General features: G+C 31.5%; 3 protein-coding genes across 3 annotated transcripts; 2 read left to right on the forward strand and 1 right to left on the reverse strand.

Annotated features, from left to right (window-relative positions):
- Positions 1-3,632: 3,632 nt before the first annotated feature.
- Positions 3,633-9,734, forward strand: LOC101246966 (cyclin-H1-1). The gene is made up of 13 exons (XM_004230167.5): positions 3,633-3,915; positions 4,009-4,059; positions 5,141-5,219; positions 5,343-5,455; positions 5,528-5,601; positions 5,853-5,973; positions 6,061-6,129; positions 6,272-6,316; positions 7,170-7,247; positions 8,750-8,808; positions 8,890-8,977; positions 9,091-9,179; positions 9,281-9,734. Exons 1-13 carry the CDS (start codon positions 3,856-3,858, stop codon positions 9,339-9,341), a joined length of 987 nt encoding a protein of 328 aa, XP_004230215.2. The 5' UTR covers positions 3,633-3,855; the 3' UTR covers positions 9,342-9,734.
- A 1,567-nt stretch (positions 9,735-11,301) lies between these two features.
- On the reverse strand, positions 11,302-11,742 carry LOC101267361 (nuclear transcription factor Y subunit B-4-like). Its single transcript, XM_004231230.5, has one exon. The coding sequence runs from the start codon at positions 11,740-11,742 to the stop codon at positions 11,302-11,304; it is 441 nt and encodes a 146-aa protein (XP_004231278.1).
- Positions 11,743-16,389: 4,647 nt separating this feature from the next.
- LOC101247261 (probable methyltransferase At1g29790) lies at positions 16,390-18,554 on the forward strand. Its single transcript, XM_004230168.5, has one exon. It carries the CDS (start codon positions 16,853-16,855, stop codon positions 18,263-18,265), a length of 1,413 nt encoding a protein of 470 aa, XP_004230216.1. The 5' UTR covers positions 16,390-16,852; the 3' UTR covers positions 18,266-18,554.
- The last annotated feature ends 836 nt before the right edge of the window (positions 18,555-19,390 follow it).

A 19,390-nucleotide genomic window follows, 5' to 3' on the forward strand; every position in this document is an offset into this window, starting at 1 on the left:
TTTAAATAGAAATAATTAAAAAAAAATAATGGTCCATCACTTCTAGTTTGATTTTATTTTTTGAGTTTTGAATATGAAAAAAAGTAATATCCTGATTATTATATTTTAATATGTATATTTTTGAATTTTAAATTAAAATAAAATGTTGTTTAATATTATAATTACTAATAATAAATGAATCATTGTTTTAATATTATAAGGATATTTTTTGGATAACTTTCACATATAGCAAACAAAAAAATCATATTTGTATAATATAACAAACTTTGCTTAATTGCGCTCTATAGCAAACATAAAAACTGTATAATTCGCTATACATATAAAAGTGTATAATTCGCTGGCCTAAATTGTATAATTCGCTGGCCTATTTCGCTGCAATTGTATAATTAGTTTTGCATACAGTTGAATCGAATTAAAATGTATGTATATTGCATAATTATAAGTGTATAGCAAGAAGATATATGTTTTTCTCGCTTTATACAAAAACAGAAACACAATATATACACTTCTGTTGTATAAAGCTAGAAAAAATTGTATTTCACTACAATTGTATAATTCTTTGGCCTTTTTCTCTGCAATATTTGAAGTAAAATGTTTGTAAATTATATAATTAAGTGTATAACACGAAGATATACACTTTTGAATGTGTATATACAATTTTCTCTCACTTTATACAAAACAGAAACAGAAATTATACACTTTTGTATATAAAGCGAGAGAGGCAAGAATGGGAGAGTGGCGAGCGAGACTTCTGGGAGAGAGACGCCTAGCAAATTTTTGTCAATGTTTGCTATGGAGCACAATTAAATCAAACCCTAGCTATTCAATTTAATTTAGGTTATTAGTTTGCTATTTTATACAATTTTATTTTTAATGGTAGATGATTAGATTAATTAGAAAATTTTCATTAAATTGACATAAGTGAAATTATGAAATATTATTATTTTATAAACGATATATATTATTTAATATACGAAGTAATATTTATTACTAAGATATCACATAAATCCCACTAGTTTATATATTAATTACTAAGATTTTCGATAGTATCGAATATTACTTTCTCTATCATATTTCACGCTTAAAATACATGAATTTGAATCTACAAGATATAAGTATTTGTCAAAATTTAAAATTGAAATACATATTTTATTAATAAATTAATTAATAGTGATTGGTTTCCTCAATTAAAGGGGTGATTTGAGGATTTTCTGAATACACAATTAATTCTGAAAAATTTAAAATAAAAGGTCGAAATCAAAGAGAGTATCTATATTTATTTTATTTTATTTTATTATTTTTAAATTAATAAATTTATTAATATTATTAATAAAATATGAAAATGGTCATGTAATTTGATTATTTTATTTTGTTACTCTTAAAATAATAAATTTTATAATTTGATGAATCTATTTTCAATATATAGTGAGTCTAACAAACCAAATATTTAGATATATAAGTATCATACAAGTACAATCATATATATGACGGAAGTTTCTAATATTAATTTTGTGTATTTGTTATGATCTAATATTAATTTTATGTATTTATTTGTATGATCTTATTTTAATTTTATGTATCTTTTATATGTATCTAGGTATTAAAGTGATGTATCATGTATTAATCTCATGCATTATATTCAAAAAATATGTATCTCGTATACATAGTAACCATATACATGGAATTATGTGTATCTAAATGCGGATGTAACTTAAACACACAAATTTAAGACCATGAAATAAATCATAATGATAGAGTATCTATCTTATCATTGATCCAAAAAAAAAAGTAAAAAAAAATCAAATTTTTTCCTTTTTTTGGCATCTTATTTTTTTTTCCATAAATATATATAATCTTAATCCAGATGCATGAACTCTTAAATAGATACATATACACTTATACGTACATCCAACGTTTTTGCACTTGATATGTATCTAATGGTATATCTATTATGTTAATTAAAGCCTGGCATAACTCTTCCATCTTGCTCGGATCGTTTCTATATTTACATCTATTCTCGACTTGAATGTTGGTGAATAAAAAGTTAGTCCACGCTATGAGGAATTCATGAGTGAAAGTAAATAAATAAAAGTTGTTTAATGAGAAAGGGTCAAAAATATCGCTTACCTTTAGTTTATTGTTTGACTTTACCCTCGCTGTTAAAATGAAGTTAAATTTACCCCTTCTGTTATTAATTTCACCAAAAAATCACCCTTGATTAAATGGAATCCCAAAATTGATCCAATTACCCGATTTTGTAAAAAATTTAAAAACCTTATTCTCTATTTTTAACCCAAAATCCAACTCATCCAGTACCAATTAACCCTTTTACTTATTCTCATTTTATTCAATCTTAATTGGATTGTTCCTATATTTAGATCTATTATCGGCTTGAATCTTGACGGATGAAGAGTCAATCCATACATATTGAGAAATTCATGAGTAAAATTAAACAATTTAAAATTCAGAATATCATGAACTTTAACTTAGATACAAGACCAATACATATGGAGACAATAAAACAACATAAACAAACATATCTATGTAATGTTGATTTGAACATGTAATCATGTATTGAGATGATGAAGAGAAAAAAGAGGAGAGGATGAAGAGAAAAAAGAGGAGAAGATGAAGAAAGAGTGTAGTTATACGTTGGGAGGAAGATAACGACAAATGTGAGTAGAAAAAGATTTATCTTGTTAATGGCCCATTAATTAATGAGTTTAAATTTAAGATAATTATTAGGATAATGCACAAGTACTCCTTCAATCTATGTCCGAAATCTGAGAGACACACTTATACTATACTAAGGTCCTATTACCTCTTTAAACTTATTTTATTAATATTTTATAGGGCAACTTTCATACATAACAAACAAAAAATTCATATTTGTATGCTATAGCAAACCCTGCATAATTGCGCTCCATAGCAAACATAAAACTATATAATTTGCTATACATATACAATTGTATAATTCGCTGGCCTAAATTGTATAATTCGCTGGCCTATTTCGCTGCAATTGTATAATTTGTTTTGCATACAGTTGAATCGAATTAAAATGTATGTATATTGCATAATTATAAGTGTATAGCAAGAAAATATATGTTTTTCTCGCTTTATACAAAAACAGAAACACAATATATACACTTCTGTTGTATAAAACTAGAGAAAATTGTATTTCACTGCAATTGTATAATTCGCAATTGTATAATTCGTTGGCCTTTTTCTCTGCAATATTTGAAGTAAAATGTTTGTAAATTGTATAATTAAGTGTATAACACGAAGATATACATTTTTGCATGTGTATATACAATTTTCTTTCGCTTTATACAAAACAGACACAAAATTATACACTTCTGTGTATAAAGCGAGAGAGGCGAGCGAGAATGGAGAGTGGCGAGCGAGATTTTTGGGAGAGAGACGCTGACAAATTTTAGCTAATGTTTTCTATGGAGCACAATTAAATCAAACCCTAACTATTCCATTTAATTTAGGTTGTTAGTTTGCTATTATATACAATTTTCCCTATTTTATAACCCTTTTTGCTTACGTAACACTATCTTATGATGCCAACAATAATTTTTTTTTCTTTTCAAATTAGTGCCAACCTCATTAATGAACATCCTAAATCCGCCAACCTCTCACTATTTTTTTTTTTAAAAAAAAAAATCCATTCGATCAGGTTGAACTGAATATAAAAAAGTAACAATCCATTCGATTAGGTTAAATTTAATTGGTTACTTAATTTAAGAATTATTTTGAGACCGCTACCATTTTATATTTTAGTTTTGAAGGTCTTTCAGAAATGAAATGCCAGTTTATTGGAAAGAGAATTAGAATCGGCAGATAAAAGATATGGCGGATTTCATGACATCTACTCATAAAACCAAGTGGATTTATACTCTCCAAGATATTGTGAGTTACAATTGTTCATCAAAACTTAAATATCATTTTTTTTCGTTTTCCCATTTGTATTTTGAGTTTATGAATGGTTTACTGTATTTACAGAAACATAAGTACAAAGTTGCTAATCAAAGGGCGAAACAAGCACTAGAGATGGTATGCTAGTTCCATTTTTTTTTTCATTTTCTGTGTGCTTGTGGATATGTTTTCTTTTTGTTGGAGATACCCTTTTCACCTAATTATGTTTTGTTTTGATGAAAATGCAATATGAAATTGTTCTTTGACCTTTTGTTGCTGTAGTCAGTGTTTATACTTGAGACATGGTTCAAACACACATGTATTGAGATGTCCATAACATATGATTTGTGTATTGTAGTTTGCTTAATCAATACAAACAAGGCAACATAAATGAAAATATGGCATAGACATGAAGCGATAAGTTAAGTGAATTGGATGAACCGGGTAAGCTTGGTCTTATTGATATTATTCAGAATAATAGAATCACAGAGTTTCAGAGCTTAAGAACATAATTTAAGAGTATAATGCTGGTAAAATGAGTGAAAATCAGATGGTTTACAATAAGTTGATATAAGATTATTTATAGCTAAGTCCTTGAGACCAAGTTCCATGGACTAGCCCACAGTAAGTCCATCAGTTGCACACTTATTTCAGTTACGTGACGAATGGCAGAGATCTCTGGCTCTTTCTGCAATGACTGACAGAGATCTCAGGCTCTTTCCACTATGGCTGGATCCCTGAACTTATCTCAACCTTAGCTTGTTTGGTCACAACTTGGTGGCCGGTCCCTTATTTCCAGAGCTAGGCTGTCTTCACCGTTATGACTCCGGCCCCGACTGTCTTGACTGCGGATTTTTCATTGATAAGATTTCCCCTTACTGGTCATTTGGTGTTGTTGCTGCTGCGTCACTTTTGACCTATTCTTTTTGCCACGTGTCATTTCTTGATTGTCCCAAGTCTTAAGTGCAACTTTTACCCCATAGAGTTAAACTGTGTGAAACTTATTTTCCATTTTATGTATATGGTGTATGAATTCTATATGCTGGTTTAGTGTTTTTTTTCAAGCAGTTATGATACTTCCTCACTGCTTCAACGATTTGCCTAATTTTATAGGCCAGCATTACCTGAAACTTTTGTGGCCCAGAAGGCCAGAACGTAGGTCTGATTTATAGTACTTGTGGGTTTATAAATAATACTGATAGCTAATTCTATTGTGAAGTTTGGAACAACTCGAATGGAAGTTGATATTGATGGGACTTTCTCGTATGCTGAAAGTCAAAATGACACAAAAGATAACGGTAAGATAGTATATATTCAGATCAAAGTAAAACTAGAGAAACTATAAAGTTTTTGGTTTACCTCCCTTTAATCTTGGTAGATAATCATAATTCTTTTGGTTGCTATTTTGGTTGGCATTTTAGCTGAAAAGCGTCCTAAACCACTCAAAGTTGAAGAAGAACAGCTTCTAAGGGCTTTCTACGAATTCAAAATTCAAGACGTTTGTGATGCCTTTAAGTTCCCTCGTAAGATTCAGGTATAAAGTTTTGATCATTGGATCTGCTACTATAATGAATCAACTATAAGATTAAGCAGTTCTCATTTGCAGGCAACAGCTCTCATTTATTTTAAGAGGTTTTATCTTCTGTGGTCCGTGATGGAACATCACCCCAAAGACATTATGTAAGCTTGTTATCTATCTTCTCTGTGCTTTCTCCAACTCCCCAATATAAGAAAACCTAACTAGTCTTCCCCTATGTTTATGCAATGTTTGGTTGGTCATTTGCATAATAGTTACTTTTGCCAAATTCAAGTTGAAGTGCATTTTAAAAACATAAACAAAGTCATTAGGAATCCACATATAATGATGCATGCAGTAGTTGATAGTTGACAAAGACAAAGCTCACTAGCTTCCCCCGTCTTCCTTTTTGTAGGTTAACGTGCATATATGCAGCTTGCAAGGCAGAGGAAAATCATGTATCAGCTGAGGAGCTTGGTAAGGGGATTGGACAGGATCATCATGTAATCCTCAATAATGAGATGCTGGTTTTTCAGGCATGGATTTTATTTAAAGGTTATTTTATTCTACATTTTCCTTTAAATCTTGCTTTAATTAACTTTTTTATAACCTTTCTTTTGCAGAGTCTAGGATTTGATCTTATTGCTTATGCTCCATATCGTGCACTCGAAGGTTTTATCAGTAATTTAGAGGTCTTTTTCTGTTGATCTGTTACGCCTTCCCCTTGGAGTAATAAATTGCTTTGTTGCCTTTTGATATCTTCCTTTTGATTGGTAGTTGTTTCCACTCTTGATTTTTCACTGCAATAATTGACTATTGCTTTTGAAACTTTAGGAGTTCTGTGGAGCTCAAGATAACGACCAGCTTCTGGCACTGAAGGTAACTGTTATTTCCTTCCGACAAGATAAGGTCGTTCATAAGAGAAGCCCCTCAACCTTGAGAATTCAAGTTACGAAGGGATCTAAATGGAGGAAAAGGCCACAATTGACTCCTGGGAGGGGGTTAGTGGTGGGGCAGATGTAGGTTAACATATAAAAAACAACTTGTTATTTTCTTTGCCATACAGTTATCTTTTTTATCAAAAATAAAATGTTAATTTACTATTTCGGCTCCTTGTAAATTCTGGCTTCTAGCAATTGAATTTCATACAGTATTGTTCAATAACTAGTAGTTTTGTAGTTAAACCCACCCAAACCATGTAATCTATATGCGATATTAAAAATCTTCAAATCTCCCTCCAGTGGAACAAACGCTGATTTCTCTCTTCCCATTTTTATTGTTTCTAATTCTTACTTAGATAATCAAGTTTAACGCATCTTCTTGTTAGATTATCATCAATCTTCTTTTGAACATCATTAAAGTTGGTGGCATGTTGGAGATATGGTGATTATTATAATTCAATCTCTTCTTAGAGTTTCACACTATACATCCCTGTCTAGCTGATTGAGCTACCAACCAAATAATCTTTCTTTATACTTCAATTAATTTCTTCAAAACATTTTTGTGCATTCAACTTGTGACAAGAAGAAGGATCCAACTTCACTCGTAAGTATTGGTAACACTCTGACATGCATTGATGCATTACTAACCGTGATTCATCTTCTGTAGATAATGAATTCATTTGGTCATTCCTGATTGAGTTCTTACCTCTTATATGGGAAATAATTCTATTCATATTACTCTGACCTCTGGAATGGTCTACCATCTAAGCTTATTTTCTTCTGAAGTACAGGGTGCACTTGATACTGCTAGGATTGAAGCAGATAAGATTATGCGTAGTGATGGACCACTTCTATTCCCACCTGGGCAGGTTATATTTTATAATTTACATCCTCTATTGAAATGATTTTTTACTGTATAGATGTGATTTCTGGCTCTTCTCACCTGCAGAGGATTATATTAACAGATACATACATTTTTGAGGCTTGCTTCATCTTTGTTGAAAGAACAGTTTCATGTTCCACTCAGTCATAAACTTTTGATACTAGTTTGTTCCCTTCTCATATTTTTTGTTTTCATGTGAAGTGTGGACATGGAGAATGGATCCTCTGTTATTGACAGTTAATTTTCCTAGTATGATTAGACTAGATCAAATCTAGTTCTTTTGAAGCTCCTTCTAACTAGACCTGACAACAAATTATGACTATCTCTGACAACTAAGCGAGGCTATACTTTTTGTCTGATGATTGATCGGAACTTTTTGGGAGAGGAAGAATGATCATCAATTACATCTGATAAAGTGCAATAACTGGTTAAGTTATGAGAAGAAAGGAATTCACATCAAATATAATGCCATATACGATATGTCCAGAGGAGCGATCACAAGGGTAAGTATGGCGGGGAAGGGGAAGGAACAATGGACTTTTCTCCATGTGGATTTATACTGGGGATCTATCTTGAGTATGTACTTTCTTAACCTAGTTATGGATGAGCTAAACAATAGTAAACAAGATGCCATAGTTGGTTCAGGATTGGCTTTGTCCTAGTGATTTTTTTACTAATATACTGTAGTTCTTTTTTGAGTTAGGAATTATCCTCTGTATTCTTTTCTCTCAACTCAAAGACACAGTATTTTGCAACCAGAGGCAATTCATGATTTGTGCATTGTGTGTTCGAGTTCAAATTATAATAATCCACTTACTTCATTGGGTTCAAAGTTTGTTATTTGTACTTATTTAGTGAATATTTAAACACACATGCAAGGTTTGAGCCAAACATACTTGTTCCGGATGAATTCGTAATTTATTATCTGGGTCCTTCTCTGTTTGCCACTCTGGTTCATACTACTGATAATTCTTCTCTGACCATTTTAATGCTTTTCATTACCTTTACTGTCAATATGCGAGTTTGGGAGTTCCAAATGTTGTCTGTGGGTTTCTATAACCAAGGAAAGCCTCCTCTCATAGTTGAATTATGTGCCCATAAGGTGGTTGTAGATAGATTCTGGAGGAGTTCTTCTGTATTTTGGCGAGGTTGTGCCCATAGGACTCATATTTAGCACAGGACAAATTATGTGATTAGTCAATATTAGATGATATCTGTTTTGACACAGGACAAGACTGCATTTTGGAAAAAATTGAAACACATAAGGATAAACTTTTTCTGATGATCACTGAATGGTACCATACTTGACATATGAGAAATTCATCATCTGATGACCTTGTTGGATACCACAGTCAATTAAAAAACTCTGGATTTTGCATTCTATGTGATGATTTGCTCTTTTAAAATGTGCTACAGAATACAGATAATAATAGTCACATGTACATCTTAGATAACTTTCTGATTTAAGTTTCTTTTTACTTATTTCAGTTGGCATTGACAGCTCTGCATAGAGCTAATGCAGCGCATGGCATATTCGATTTTGAGAGGTCTCAGTCCCTTTCTCATTTGGATAGATCCACAATAATCTGGTTACAGTCTTATTAACTTGATAATGATTCTTCTACCAGGTACTTGAGAAGTGTCCTATCACATCATGATCAGCCAGGTCATGCCATTTCAGAACTTACTGATTCTATAAACGTTATCGATTCTTTGGCAAGTACTTAATCTTGTTACTACTGCATGCTTGGAATTGTTTATCTTTCTCTTCTTCTATCTATAAATATTTCTGACTCCTCTTACTGCCTGAACTCCTGGCATTTGAACAGGTTGGTAAACTTTTGACTCCGACTTCCAAAGACGTGAAGCACATTGATCGGAAACTCAAATCATGTCTTGATCCGGGTTCACATGACAAGTGCGTTCAATCAACTCTAATTTGATTGTCATTTTTCCATCTTTTGATTTTTCCATAATTCATTCACCCAGCCAGGAAATGATGCTGGTTTGTATTTGCAGGAGTAAAAAAAGGAAGCATAGATCCAAAGATAGCTCAAATGAGGTTACAGACATCTCTTGAGCTGCTCTTAACTCAAGTTTGTAGCTTCAAGCGTATGTTATTTGGCAATAGTTCATCATTGCTGCTCATCACAGTTTCCAGATATAGAGCAAAAAATCCAGTCATACTGGAAGACACCGTCTACTACATTTGCATTAGGTTTGAGAGAAGAAGCAGACGCGGAAATGGGATCAAAGTTTATGAATTGAACTCATTGTATTGTTTAAATTACGGGATTTGATCTTATATTTGTTCAGATTTTTAGTAGATATATCGAAAGTTATGATTCAGATGAACATGTAGTCAAAGCCTCAACATCTTGTCCCAGAGAAGATCGCATTGTTAAAGATGTGTAAGTAAGAATGGACTTATTTGTCTGTTTTAATATAACTATTTTGGTTTTATATTTACTAATTCTATTTTTCAATTACTATATGGATAAATTATACAATCTTGGTGTTTATAAATTAACACCAGTATACAGATTTATATTTATACTATGTCGTGCGACTCTAGTTTAATTTCCATCAGTTAATTAATTTATAATATACAATTCTCTACTTATCTACGTAATTACTTCACTAATGCCAAAACACCATTAATCTTCCATCATTTCATGCTGAAGAAGAAATGTATTTGAAATTTTAAATCGTGTGATCATTTCATCTGAAAATTTAAATTGCTAGCTAAAAATTATATTACGCGTATGAACTAAGATCGATAGCAAACATATGGTATTACACATCATGAATGATGTCATTTACATATATGGTGCAAATCATTCAAAAATCAAAATTAACTAGGGTTTGCATAATTCTATTATAATATTATTATAATATAATCACAACTTTTAAGTGAACAGTGGATTCAGCTCCCCACTAGCTAGGATCCCTCTTCAAGGAAGATATTGGAAGAGTGGTCCCCTCCTCCCCTTAATTGCACAAACCCTAGGTTGCCTGCTTAAACCCTAATTCCAAAATTCATGCTTAATTAAACTCAATTTGTCTGGTTAATCATAAGTTCTGAAAACCATCTATATGTATAAGTAAAGATTGCTATGAAAAATATGATATATGATTAGATGGTATATATCCTCACAGTGAAAAGTTTAAAGTGTCGTCAAGAGAATCGGAGTAGATAACTGTTTAAAGGTATACTAAGATCGATCATGTGATAGATATGAACGATGAGTGGTGAAAGAGTATCCTGATTAATCCGATGCTAATTAATTAATATGGATGACAAGAATAAGCAAGATTGAAAATCAAGCTAAGACTCTAATTAATTAGTACCACATATTGATCTAACAATAAAAAATGCTAGAAGGTCGCTTGTGAAGGTATGATTACAAGAGATAAATTGTCAATTAACGATACTGATTTTGGATGCCCGATACTAGAGGATAAAAGATCCATTTTCGATAACAGATAGATGTTCCTCAAGAGAATAAAGAGAGAACATTCTTCTCGTAGATAGATCAAAGGAATGTAATACAAGTAGCTCTTATGTCATTTTTCGATGGTTTCAGTTCGGACGAGATAGATAGAAAAGCATTGAAGTTCGAAGTTTCCGGCTCGCTTTTTCTCTTCTCTTAGTCTCAATCAACCTAGTTCCGGGCCTTCTCTTCTACTCTATCTTCTTATTGGATTGATAGGTACAATCTTTCTTCTAGGCTTCTGATTAAACTTTAACATAACTTAAGTAAAGACAATCAACAAATAATTGATAAGTAAAGCTATGAACGAGTCATCCGTCAACCTCCAAATCATTAGGTCCATCGTATATTAAAGGAAAAAATGTCTTAAATAACTGTGGCCAAGCACTTAAACTAGAGGTTGGCATAGACACATAAAGCAAAATGAAACAAAAAGCAACGACAAAGAAATAGAAACACCTTGACAAAAAACTCCATATAGTTGAACGATACATCAAAAAAATCACCATAACACTACTGCACAAATCGAGAAATGATCCAAAATCTTTAATTGAAGCGTCTACGTTGCACTCTTTCCATTACATTAATCTCCAATGGTGCTAGAGAAGTAGTACTAGCACGTCGAGCTTCACCATCATCATCGTCATCATCAGTATTATCATCATCATTTAAACCTAATTTGTTTTGATTAGCTCTTACTCTTTCAAAGTCTCTCAACTTATACAAGTACCTCAACATAACCTCAGCATAGTTGTCAAAACCAAGTGAACTCAGAGCCCAACAGATGTCATCTCCATTAACCGTTCGACGATTCTCCTTGTGACACTTGTCAGATGCTTCACCAGTTACAAAACTAATAAATTCTGATGCACATTCTTGCATGGTTTCCTTAGCTTCTTTCGATATTTTGGCTGTTGGTGGCAAGATTTGTTTCATAATCCTTCCTACATTGGCTATTGGTACCAATTTCACATGTTCATCCACCATATCTTTATAAAAATACTTGTGGATTTTTTTTTTTGGTTTGTTAGATATGGGCGGATTCAGGAATTTATGTTAGTGGATGTTAATTTAGAGTGCGTGCACAATTTTTTTATATATATTCTGAATTTTTAACTGTATATATATATTTAAGTTGAAAACAGTAGATACACATGTATTCTGTATTGGATAAGGTGAATTTCGCACTATGTATATGTAATACTCAACATATGCATGTGCATGGAGCAGTGTGATATATATGCGCATAGTGTTGAATATATAATTAAGTAAATAAAAATATTATAAATGTTTATATTTTTTGTTACGATTTTGAGAATTATGTACTTATAATTAATTAACTAAACAAATTAAATTCAAATCTCCAATGTTCGGTCAAAGTTGACAAGATTAGTGGTTTTAAAGTGAATTAAAATCTAATCGAATCCACTAATTCGAAGATTAGCATCATTTAACTTTTTAAGCATTAGTCACGTCTGTTAGGGTACCATAAAAAATGGTCCCCTCCCCTCAAATTTCCTAAGTACCTGCTAAATAATTTTTAATTTCCTTAATTAAACTGGTTTTAAAATAATTAAAAGTATTAACACTAAAGGTTAAAATGAATGGACGACGTTAATGCACGTTTACATGTGATATTAATTAATCAAATTAAAGAGCAGAAATGGAAGGAATGATTTACTAATACGAAACCCTAGTGTTTGATTACTAATAAGATTTAGGTTTTTGTCGGCACAACCCTTTAATTAATTAAACTTTTTATAATTTTACTAATTAAAAAAAAAATATACTGTATCCCCACATGATGAATGTTCACTGCAGATTCTGCTTTTAATGGAGTAATATTATTTTTCCTCAAAATTATGAAATTCCTTTTAGTGTACTTGATCATGTTAATTACATCATTTATTTGTTTGTGGTATTATAACTATAGGATTTCTTATTATTTTTCTTGCTATATTAAATTTAAGTTTTGTGCGCTGTTATTATTTTCTACCCGCCAGCCCATAAATGAGGATAAAATGACAATATTTATATTTTATTACAAGATTTGCGATTAATTTGATGCTCATCACTTTATTTACAAAATAAATTCTAATTAATAAAAAGATTTCATGATTTCATCCCCTTTTGTTTTAATTTATTAAAGCTAGTGTCAGACACATATTTTTACATTTTCATTACACAAACTATACTTTTTATTAATTCGTCATATAAAATACTTTTTTGACTAAATAAATCAAAGTATTTGCATGTAGACAATTTTTATTCAGATTGAAACTATAAATATGAACTTTAAAAATATTAAATTCACTTCCATAGAAAATTTTATATTTGAAAATGTGTACTGCCTTCGACAAAATTGCAAGAATGTCTATTTTCTTTTCGGGAAAATACCAAAAAAAAAAAAAAACAAACAAGCAAAACGCATTCAATATATAAGTTCAATAAGTTAACTGAACTATCAAGCGGCTTGGTCCATGTCAGAGCTAGGTAGGACTTAGGGGTATAGACGAGCTTCTTTCGATAAAAAAATTATCATGTTTATATATGGTTTAGTATATATATTAGATATTTTATCCTCTTATATTATTTTTATGTTTATTTTTTTATATTTTAAAATCCTTAGCATAAATCGTGAGTTTGAGTGTGTGAATATATATATTCCTACTATAGTCAGACGTCAGTACTCAAATTGAATTTTTTTATAATGTAAAAATTATATAATACTACTAAATAATTAATTGATGTTATGCAGAACATTCTTTTTGGTTCGAGAAACTTAGTTTTGCAAATTAGCTCAATCTCTTATTTACATGTACTCCATTTATTTATATTTATATTCTAAAGAAAAACACCAACAAGCTTCTCTTATTGACACATCTAGGGTTAGAAACTTTATAGGTATTCCAAGCCATTATTTTATGTTAAAATCCATAAAGAGACTCTCAAGCACCACGTTAATTTTTGGGAACATGTGGAGTATCTTACTGTTGAAACAACAAGGAAAAGAATTGAAAAAAAAGTCTATAATCTAATTGGCCCAGCCTATTGCTACAGAACTCTATAGTCTATATTCACAATATTCTTCTCTAAATTCCAAGTAATAATTCTATAACCTAGACTCATAAACTATCAAATGTTTTGCGAGTTTAATATTTAAACTATGGTGATTGATGTGTTTATATTATCGATCACTTGAATTTTATATACTTAAACACTACTGGAAAGGTCTATTTTTAAGTAGTTAAGTATATTGTTCATAATATAGGAATGTAATAAACTTCTTGTTTAATAGTTTTTTATGCTCTATAATGTGTAGATGATAGATCATGTTCAATTTATGATTGAAATTAGGAAATGGACCGGAAATATAATTTGTCTCTTAATTATAATTATATACTGTCGAAATATATTATATTTTTGAGAATTTTACACAAATTTCATAGTGTTAAGAGCTAATTATATCATATTTCTATTCCTTTTTAAATTACATAAATCACTTAAATTTGGTGCAATACGAATACATTTCAAAACGTCTCGATACACCGCATTCCGGTCTTAAATATATATTCCTCAAGTCTCATCATCATGATACATTGTCAATTTCGGATACATCACTCGACATTGCGATACATTGTCAATCCTGATACGGCCGTGTAAAATAATGTATCTAACAGTGATGTATCTGTGAATAAAAGAAGCAGATTTTTTTTGTAATTTGTTTAAATAATAGGAAATTTCAGAAAATATGATAAAATAAGTTGTATATTTAGATTAAAATATAGGGAAAATTATATGAAATGGCAAACATTCATAACTAATTATATCATAGGGGTATAGTTTAATTTATTTACCTTATATAATTATAGTTTTTTTTTTTTGCTATAATTAATGGGGTCCACAACCTATTATGTAACCAATTGTATAAAAAACTTACTTTCTTATTTTGTATATAATTATACAAAAAATAATTTTCTCTCTCTTTTTCACAAACAATTTTCTCTCTCCTTTTAACATTCCAACGTTTTCTCCTACATTTAATACTCCAGCTAGCCAGTTTGAAATTCAAATTGTTATCCAAAATTAGATTTCTCCTTCCCTCCCCAAGTTGAAGTCAATTTCGTAAGTACTCCTTAATTTTAGTTGTTTACCCTTTTTTTTACTTATTTAAAATTTGTATATGTGTTCTGTTTATTATTATTTTTCATATATTTTGAAGAAATAATCGATTTTTTGTTCTTGATAGATTTAAAATTGGTAAAACAATGAATGAATCATCTTCATCATTGAGGATTACAAGAGGTAGTCCTTGGCATGTCAATGTTGTTGACATTTTACCATCCTTTTCAATGGGGTTAACTCAAGATTTTGGGGTTGATGTAGGTTCTTCGGGGAAATCAAATCAAGTTATACAAGAACAAACCATGGAAGAGCTGAGATCAAAGAAAAAAAACGACCCTATGGCAGTACAACAAGTTATTAAAAATGCCAAAGCTAGAGGCATTAAAATTGTACAAGGAAGAAGAAAGAGGAAAGCTGTAAACATTGAATCAGAGGAAAATTCTTCTGAAGTAGTCGGATCTGAAGAACTTCATAATCAAGAGGTAATGTCTTAAAACACAATATTAGATACAATTTTTTGGTTAATTAGTTGTCAATATACAAAAAATATTAAATTAAGTATTGTATATAGTATATTCCATGTTTAGTAATTGTATATAGTATATTTAAGTATTGTATACGGGAATATATGATTAGAATTTGTATATTCTATTAGTTATATACAAATTATTGAAGTTAGTACACAAAGTAATTGGATTTAGTTATATAGATGGATAAATATCATATGTGATTATAATTTGTATATTGTAGTAGTTATATAGATGGGAAAATATCATATGTGATTATAATTTGGATAAATGCAAAATGGGCCAGAAGCAATACTATGTATCCAATAGTTCAGTTTGCACGGCGTTTTCCTCCTAATGGCTAGTATCCGTCTTGGACTGAGCCCAATGAGCAAAATGGCTAAACTTAATTGCTTATCAGATCAGTAAATGCATGAAGTGTATAAATATACGTAATTATGAGTTAATCATAATCATTTTAGGTAGACATTTATTTCATTATATCATTTAACTACAGTACATTGCAAATAGTTCATTTGGCATAAGCTGGGTGCGAGGAATAGCGGACATGATAGAGTGGCTAGGATTAAATTATGTAGCGTAAAAGCATTATCTGTTCTTTGAGATGGGGTGAGGGAGCAACTTGTTTAGTCTTACATACCGTTCATTCTTGTTATGAATGAAATAATATCTCCATTTAAATTGAGTCTACAATTTTTGAATCTTTTTATTTAATATAATAATTTTTTTAGCTAATTTAATGGATAAGACGATTCTCCAACCCAATAATGGTCACGTAAACGATACATGGACAGCAATTTAAGTTAGCCAATATCCCACTAATTGTATACTATGTGATCTCTTTGTCAACTGAGATAAATAATTCAACGTCCGAAACCTAAATTTTAAACCAAATGGAACTTTAACGGTCAAGCCCACCCACACCCTCAAAGTCAACGTTAACATATATTTATCTCACATAATTATGTATAATAAAATGTGTAGTAATTACTCCATCTCAGTTGATTATCTCAAATAATATTATTTTAACAGCCAATTTGGTGCTTAGATTTTAGTGCTTTTTTGCTGTTTCCTTTCGGGATTTGCGCTTTATCCAAGCTCATGAACATGCCCATATGTGTTATAAGCTTAGAATTCACGATTTTCCAGCTCTTTAGTTCACTTGGTGTTTGTTTCAAGCAATTTTTAATGCACACTTTTAAGCTGATATACGCCATTATATTTGAAGTTTTAGATAAACTTAGTGCGAGTTTCCAATTTTACACCTTGCCGACCCCAGCTTGTTTGGAACTGAGACATAGTTATTGTTTGGTGCTAAAACCAGGTAATTTATTAATCTGCTTCTTCAGTTGATTATATGAATTCCATTTATGTGGGCAATGTTTGTGTTGAATCTTTGTTCTGTTTTTAGCATAGAATTGTTGGAACTTCAGTATTGATTGAGAATGGGTCAGTCCATCTTTTGTTTTAGAAAATGTAGATTAGGAAGAGTAATGGGTTGCGTTCAGCTTGTGCTAGGTTCACTTGTTATACTCGTGAGCCTTTCGAGTTTGTTTAGGTTTTATTCTGCTGGATTTTTCTTACATGATGAGGATATATGTCGCCATTTTTATGGTGTGAAGGATGTTTATGATAGTTTTGATGTAAAGGCACTGAGTTCTCGCGTTGATGAAGTGCTCGATAAGATGGAGAGTTTGCAAGATAAGATTGAATTGATTGTACAAGATATGGAGAAGAACAAAAATGAGTTAGAAACAGGGAGTATTCCCAAATTGGAATACAAGAAGTTCTTGGAAGAAGAGGTGATTAAGCCTTTATACTCTGCTCATATTGCCCTTAGGCAAATTAGGATGCCTAGAGTTGAAGGAATTGGGAATGTGACTATTAAGGAACACCCCTTGATTAATAACTTTGTGATTGAGGAGATTCGAAAGTATATTACCCCGAAGGAGAATAGACATAAGAAGGTTAATATTTTTGGAACACAGATGATTTATAACACGATAGGGCATGCTTGTGTGTCGATGAAGAAGGAATTGGAGGAATATATGGATTATGATATTGGATCTTATTGTAAAGATGATTGGAACATTGCTCAGAAGCTTATGATTAATGGTTGTGATCCTTTGCCAAGGAGAAGGTGTTTGACAAGGGCCTCTAAGCTCTATCAGAAGCCTTATCCGATTAACGAGTCCTTATGGAGGATCCCAGATGGGAGAAATGTTAGGTGGAGCAATTACCTTTGCAGGAACTACGAGTGTTTATCGAGTAAGAATCCTAAAAGAGGTTACACTAAGTGCGCCGGATGTTTTGAAATGGATAAAGAAGAGATAAAATGGGTAACAAATTCTTCACTTCCTGTGGATTTCTTGATCAAAGATGTATTGGCAGTTAAGCCAGGGGAGATCAGAATCGGTCTGGATTTTGGCATTGGAACGGGGACTTTTGCTGCAAGAATGAGAGGGGAAAATGTGACAATCATTTCGACTGCACTGAATCTTGGAGCTCCATTCAGCGAGACAATAGCACTTAGGGGTTTGATTCCACTATATGTGACACTGAATCAAAGGCTTCCATTCTTCGATAACACTATGGATTTGATCCACACTGCTGGATTTATGGATGGTTGGATCGATTTACAGCTGTTGGACTTTATCCTATTTGACTGGGATCGTGTTTTGAGGCCAGGAGGCTTGTTGTGGATTGATCGATTCTTTTGTAATAGGACTGATCTGGATGACTTTATGTACATGTTTCTGCAGTTCAGGTACAAAAAGCATAAGTGGTCTATTGCTCCCAAGGCCAAGGATGAAGTTTATCTTTCTGCATTATTAGAAAAGCCTGCCCGATCTTTATGATCATACGAAGCATTATACCTCATGTCTTTGTGTTAAATTGACATGGTACTCATAGGATTTATCTGCAACATTTGTTCTAGTGTCTGCAATTGTAAGAAACTTGTGTTCTCTTAGTTACACTTCACATGGTATTCATAGGATTTATCTTGTGTCTGCAAAACTGTAAGAAACTTGTGGTTGGTTCTCTTTGTTATCTAAAGATTCAGCCTCTGTTGTCGAAAAATGCATATTTCTTTGTACATTAACCATTTGATGTTATTATATCATATAATTCAACGAGACAAACAAATGATATTTCTGCTTATTTGATTACGCGTTCTCATAATGATATGTATATGAATATGTGATGGCTGATAGTAATCATAGTTGGGAAAATTACAGAAACCTAAAAAAAGTAAGCTTGGCCTTTAGTTCTTTTCTCTTACACCACAGCTACATTGCTTTAACACCATGGCTTACAATTGCATTTTGCAGTTGAAAACTCTTATTTACCCACAACAGTTTGACCTTTCTGGGCTCACTTTGTACATGGTGTCTAAAGACTGGGTACTAATCCAAGACTCGGTTTCTATGCGTAATTTAAAAGAATGACCTTAGAGGTGGGTGTCCTCGCTTGCATCTATGGGCAAAACTTTAAGCTTAACAACTTTTGACGTATAAGGTTTGCCCGTGAGACAAATGAGACTCAAGGTCAAGACCACCAATTATGGTTATTGGGAGTAATTTCCTGTTTCTATCGGGAAATGGACCAGCTAATGTATAAGGCAACCGCACATTAGCATGACCCCAAGAAGGGCCCGCACCCCAAGTAATGTGATATAAATATAAAGATAATATCAAATCAAAGTTGAAGTAAATTTTAGGTGTTGCTTAAAGTACATGTTTAAAATAATACATTATAGATAAACATGACCCTTAACTTGACTTCATTATACAACTATGTCCTTCAACTTTGAGTATGCAAAAATAGAAACTTTAATTTGTATAAAATCAAATAAGTAGACACACGTGTCCTACATGGCATGAAACATGTAGAACGCTAAGTACGACATAAAATTTCCATGTAGGATGTCATGTAGCAAAAATGTGTCTATTTGTTCAATTTTATACAAGTTCAAAATGTTT

Source organism: Solanum lycopersicum, chromosome 1 (genome assembly GCF_036512215.1).
Source record: "Solanum lycopersicum chromosome 1, SLM_r2.1".
In the NCBI taxonomy this organism is placed as follows: domain Eukaryota; kingdom Viridiplantae; phylum Streptophyta; class Magnoliopsida; order Solanales; family Solanaceae; genus Solanum; species Solanum lycopersicum.

What these genes read in the sequence shown, in the direction of transcription:
- LOC101246966 (XM_004230167.5), top strand. Translation starts at nt 3,856, where the DNA reads ATGGCGGATTTCATGACATCTACTCATAAAACCAAGTGGATTTATACT. An exon ending in TTTATACTCTCCAAGATATT is followed by an intron (nt 3,916 to 4,008) that starts GTGAGTTACAAT and finishes CTGTATTTACAG; the next exon opens with AAACATAAGTACAAAGTTGC. An exon ending in TAAACGTTATCGATTCTTTG is followed by an intron (nt 8,978 to 9,090) that starts GCAAGTACTTAA and finishes GCATTTGAACAG; the next exon opens with GTTGGTAAACTTTTGACTCC.
- LOC101267361 (XM_004231230.5), bottom strand. Translation starts at nt 11,742, where the DNA reads ATGGTGGATGAACATGTGAAATTGGTACCAATAGCCAATGTAGGAAGG.
- LOC101247261 (XM_004230168.5), top strand. Translation starts at nt 16,853, where the DNA reads ATGGGTCAGTCCATCTTTTGTTTTAGAAAATGTAGATTAGGAAGAGTA.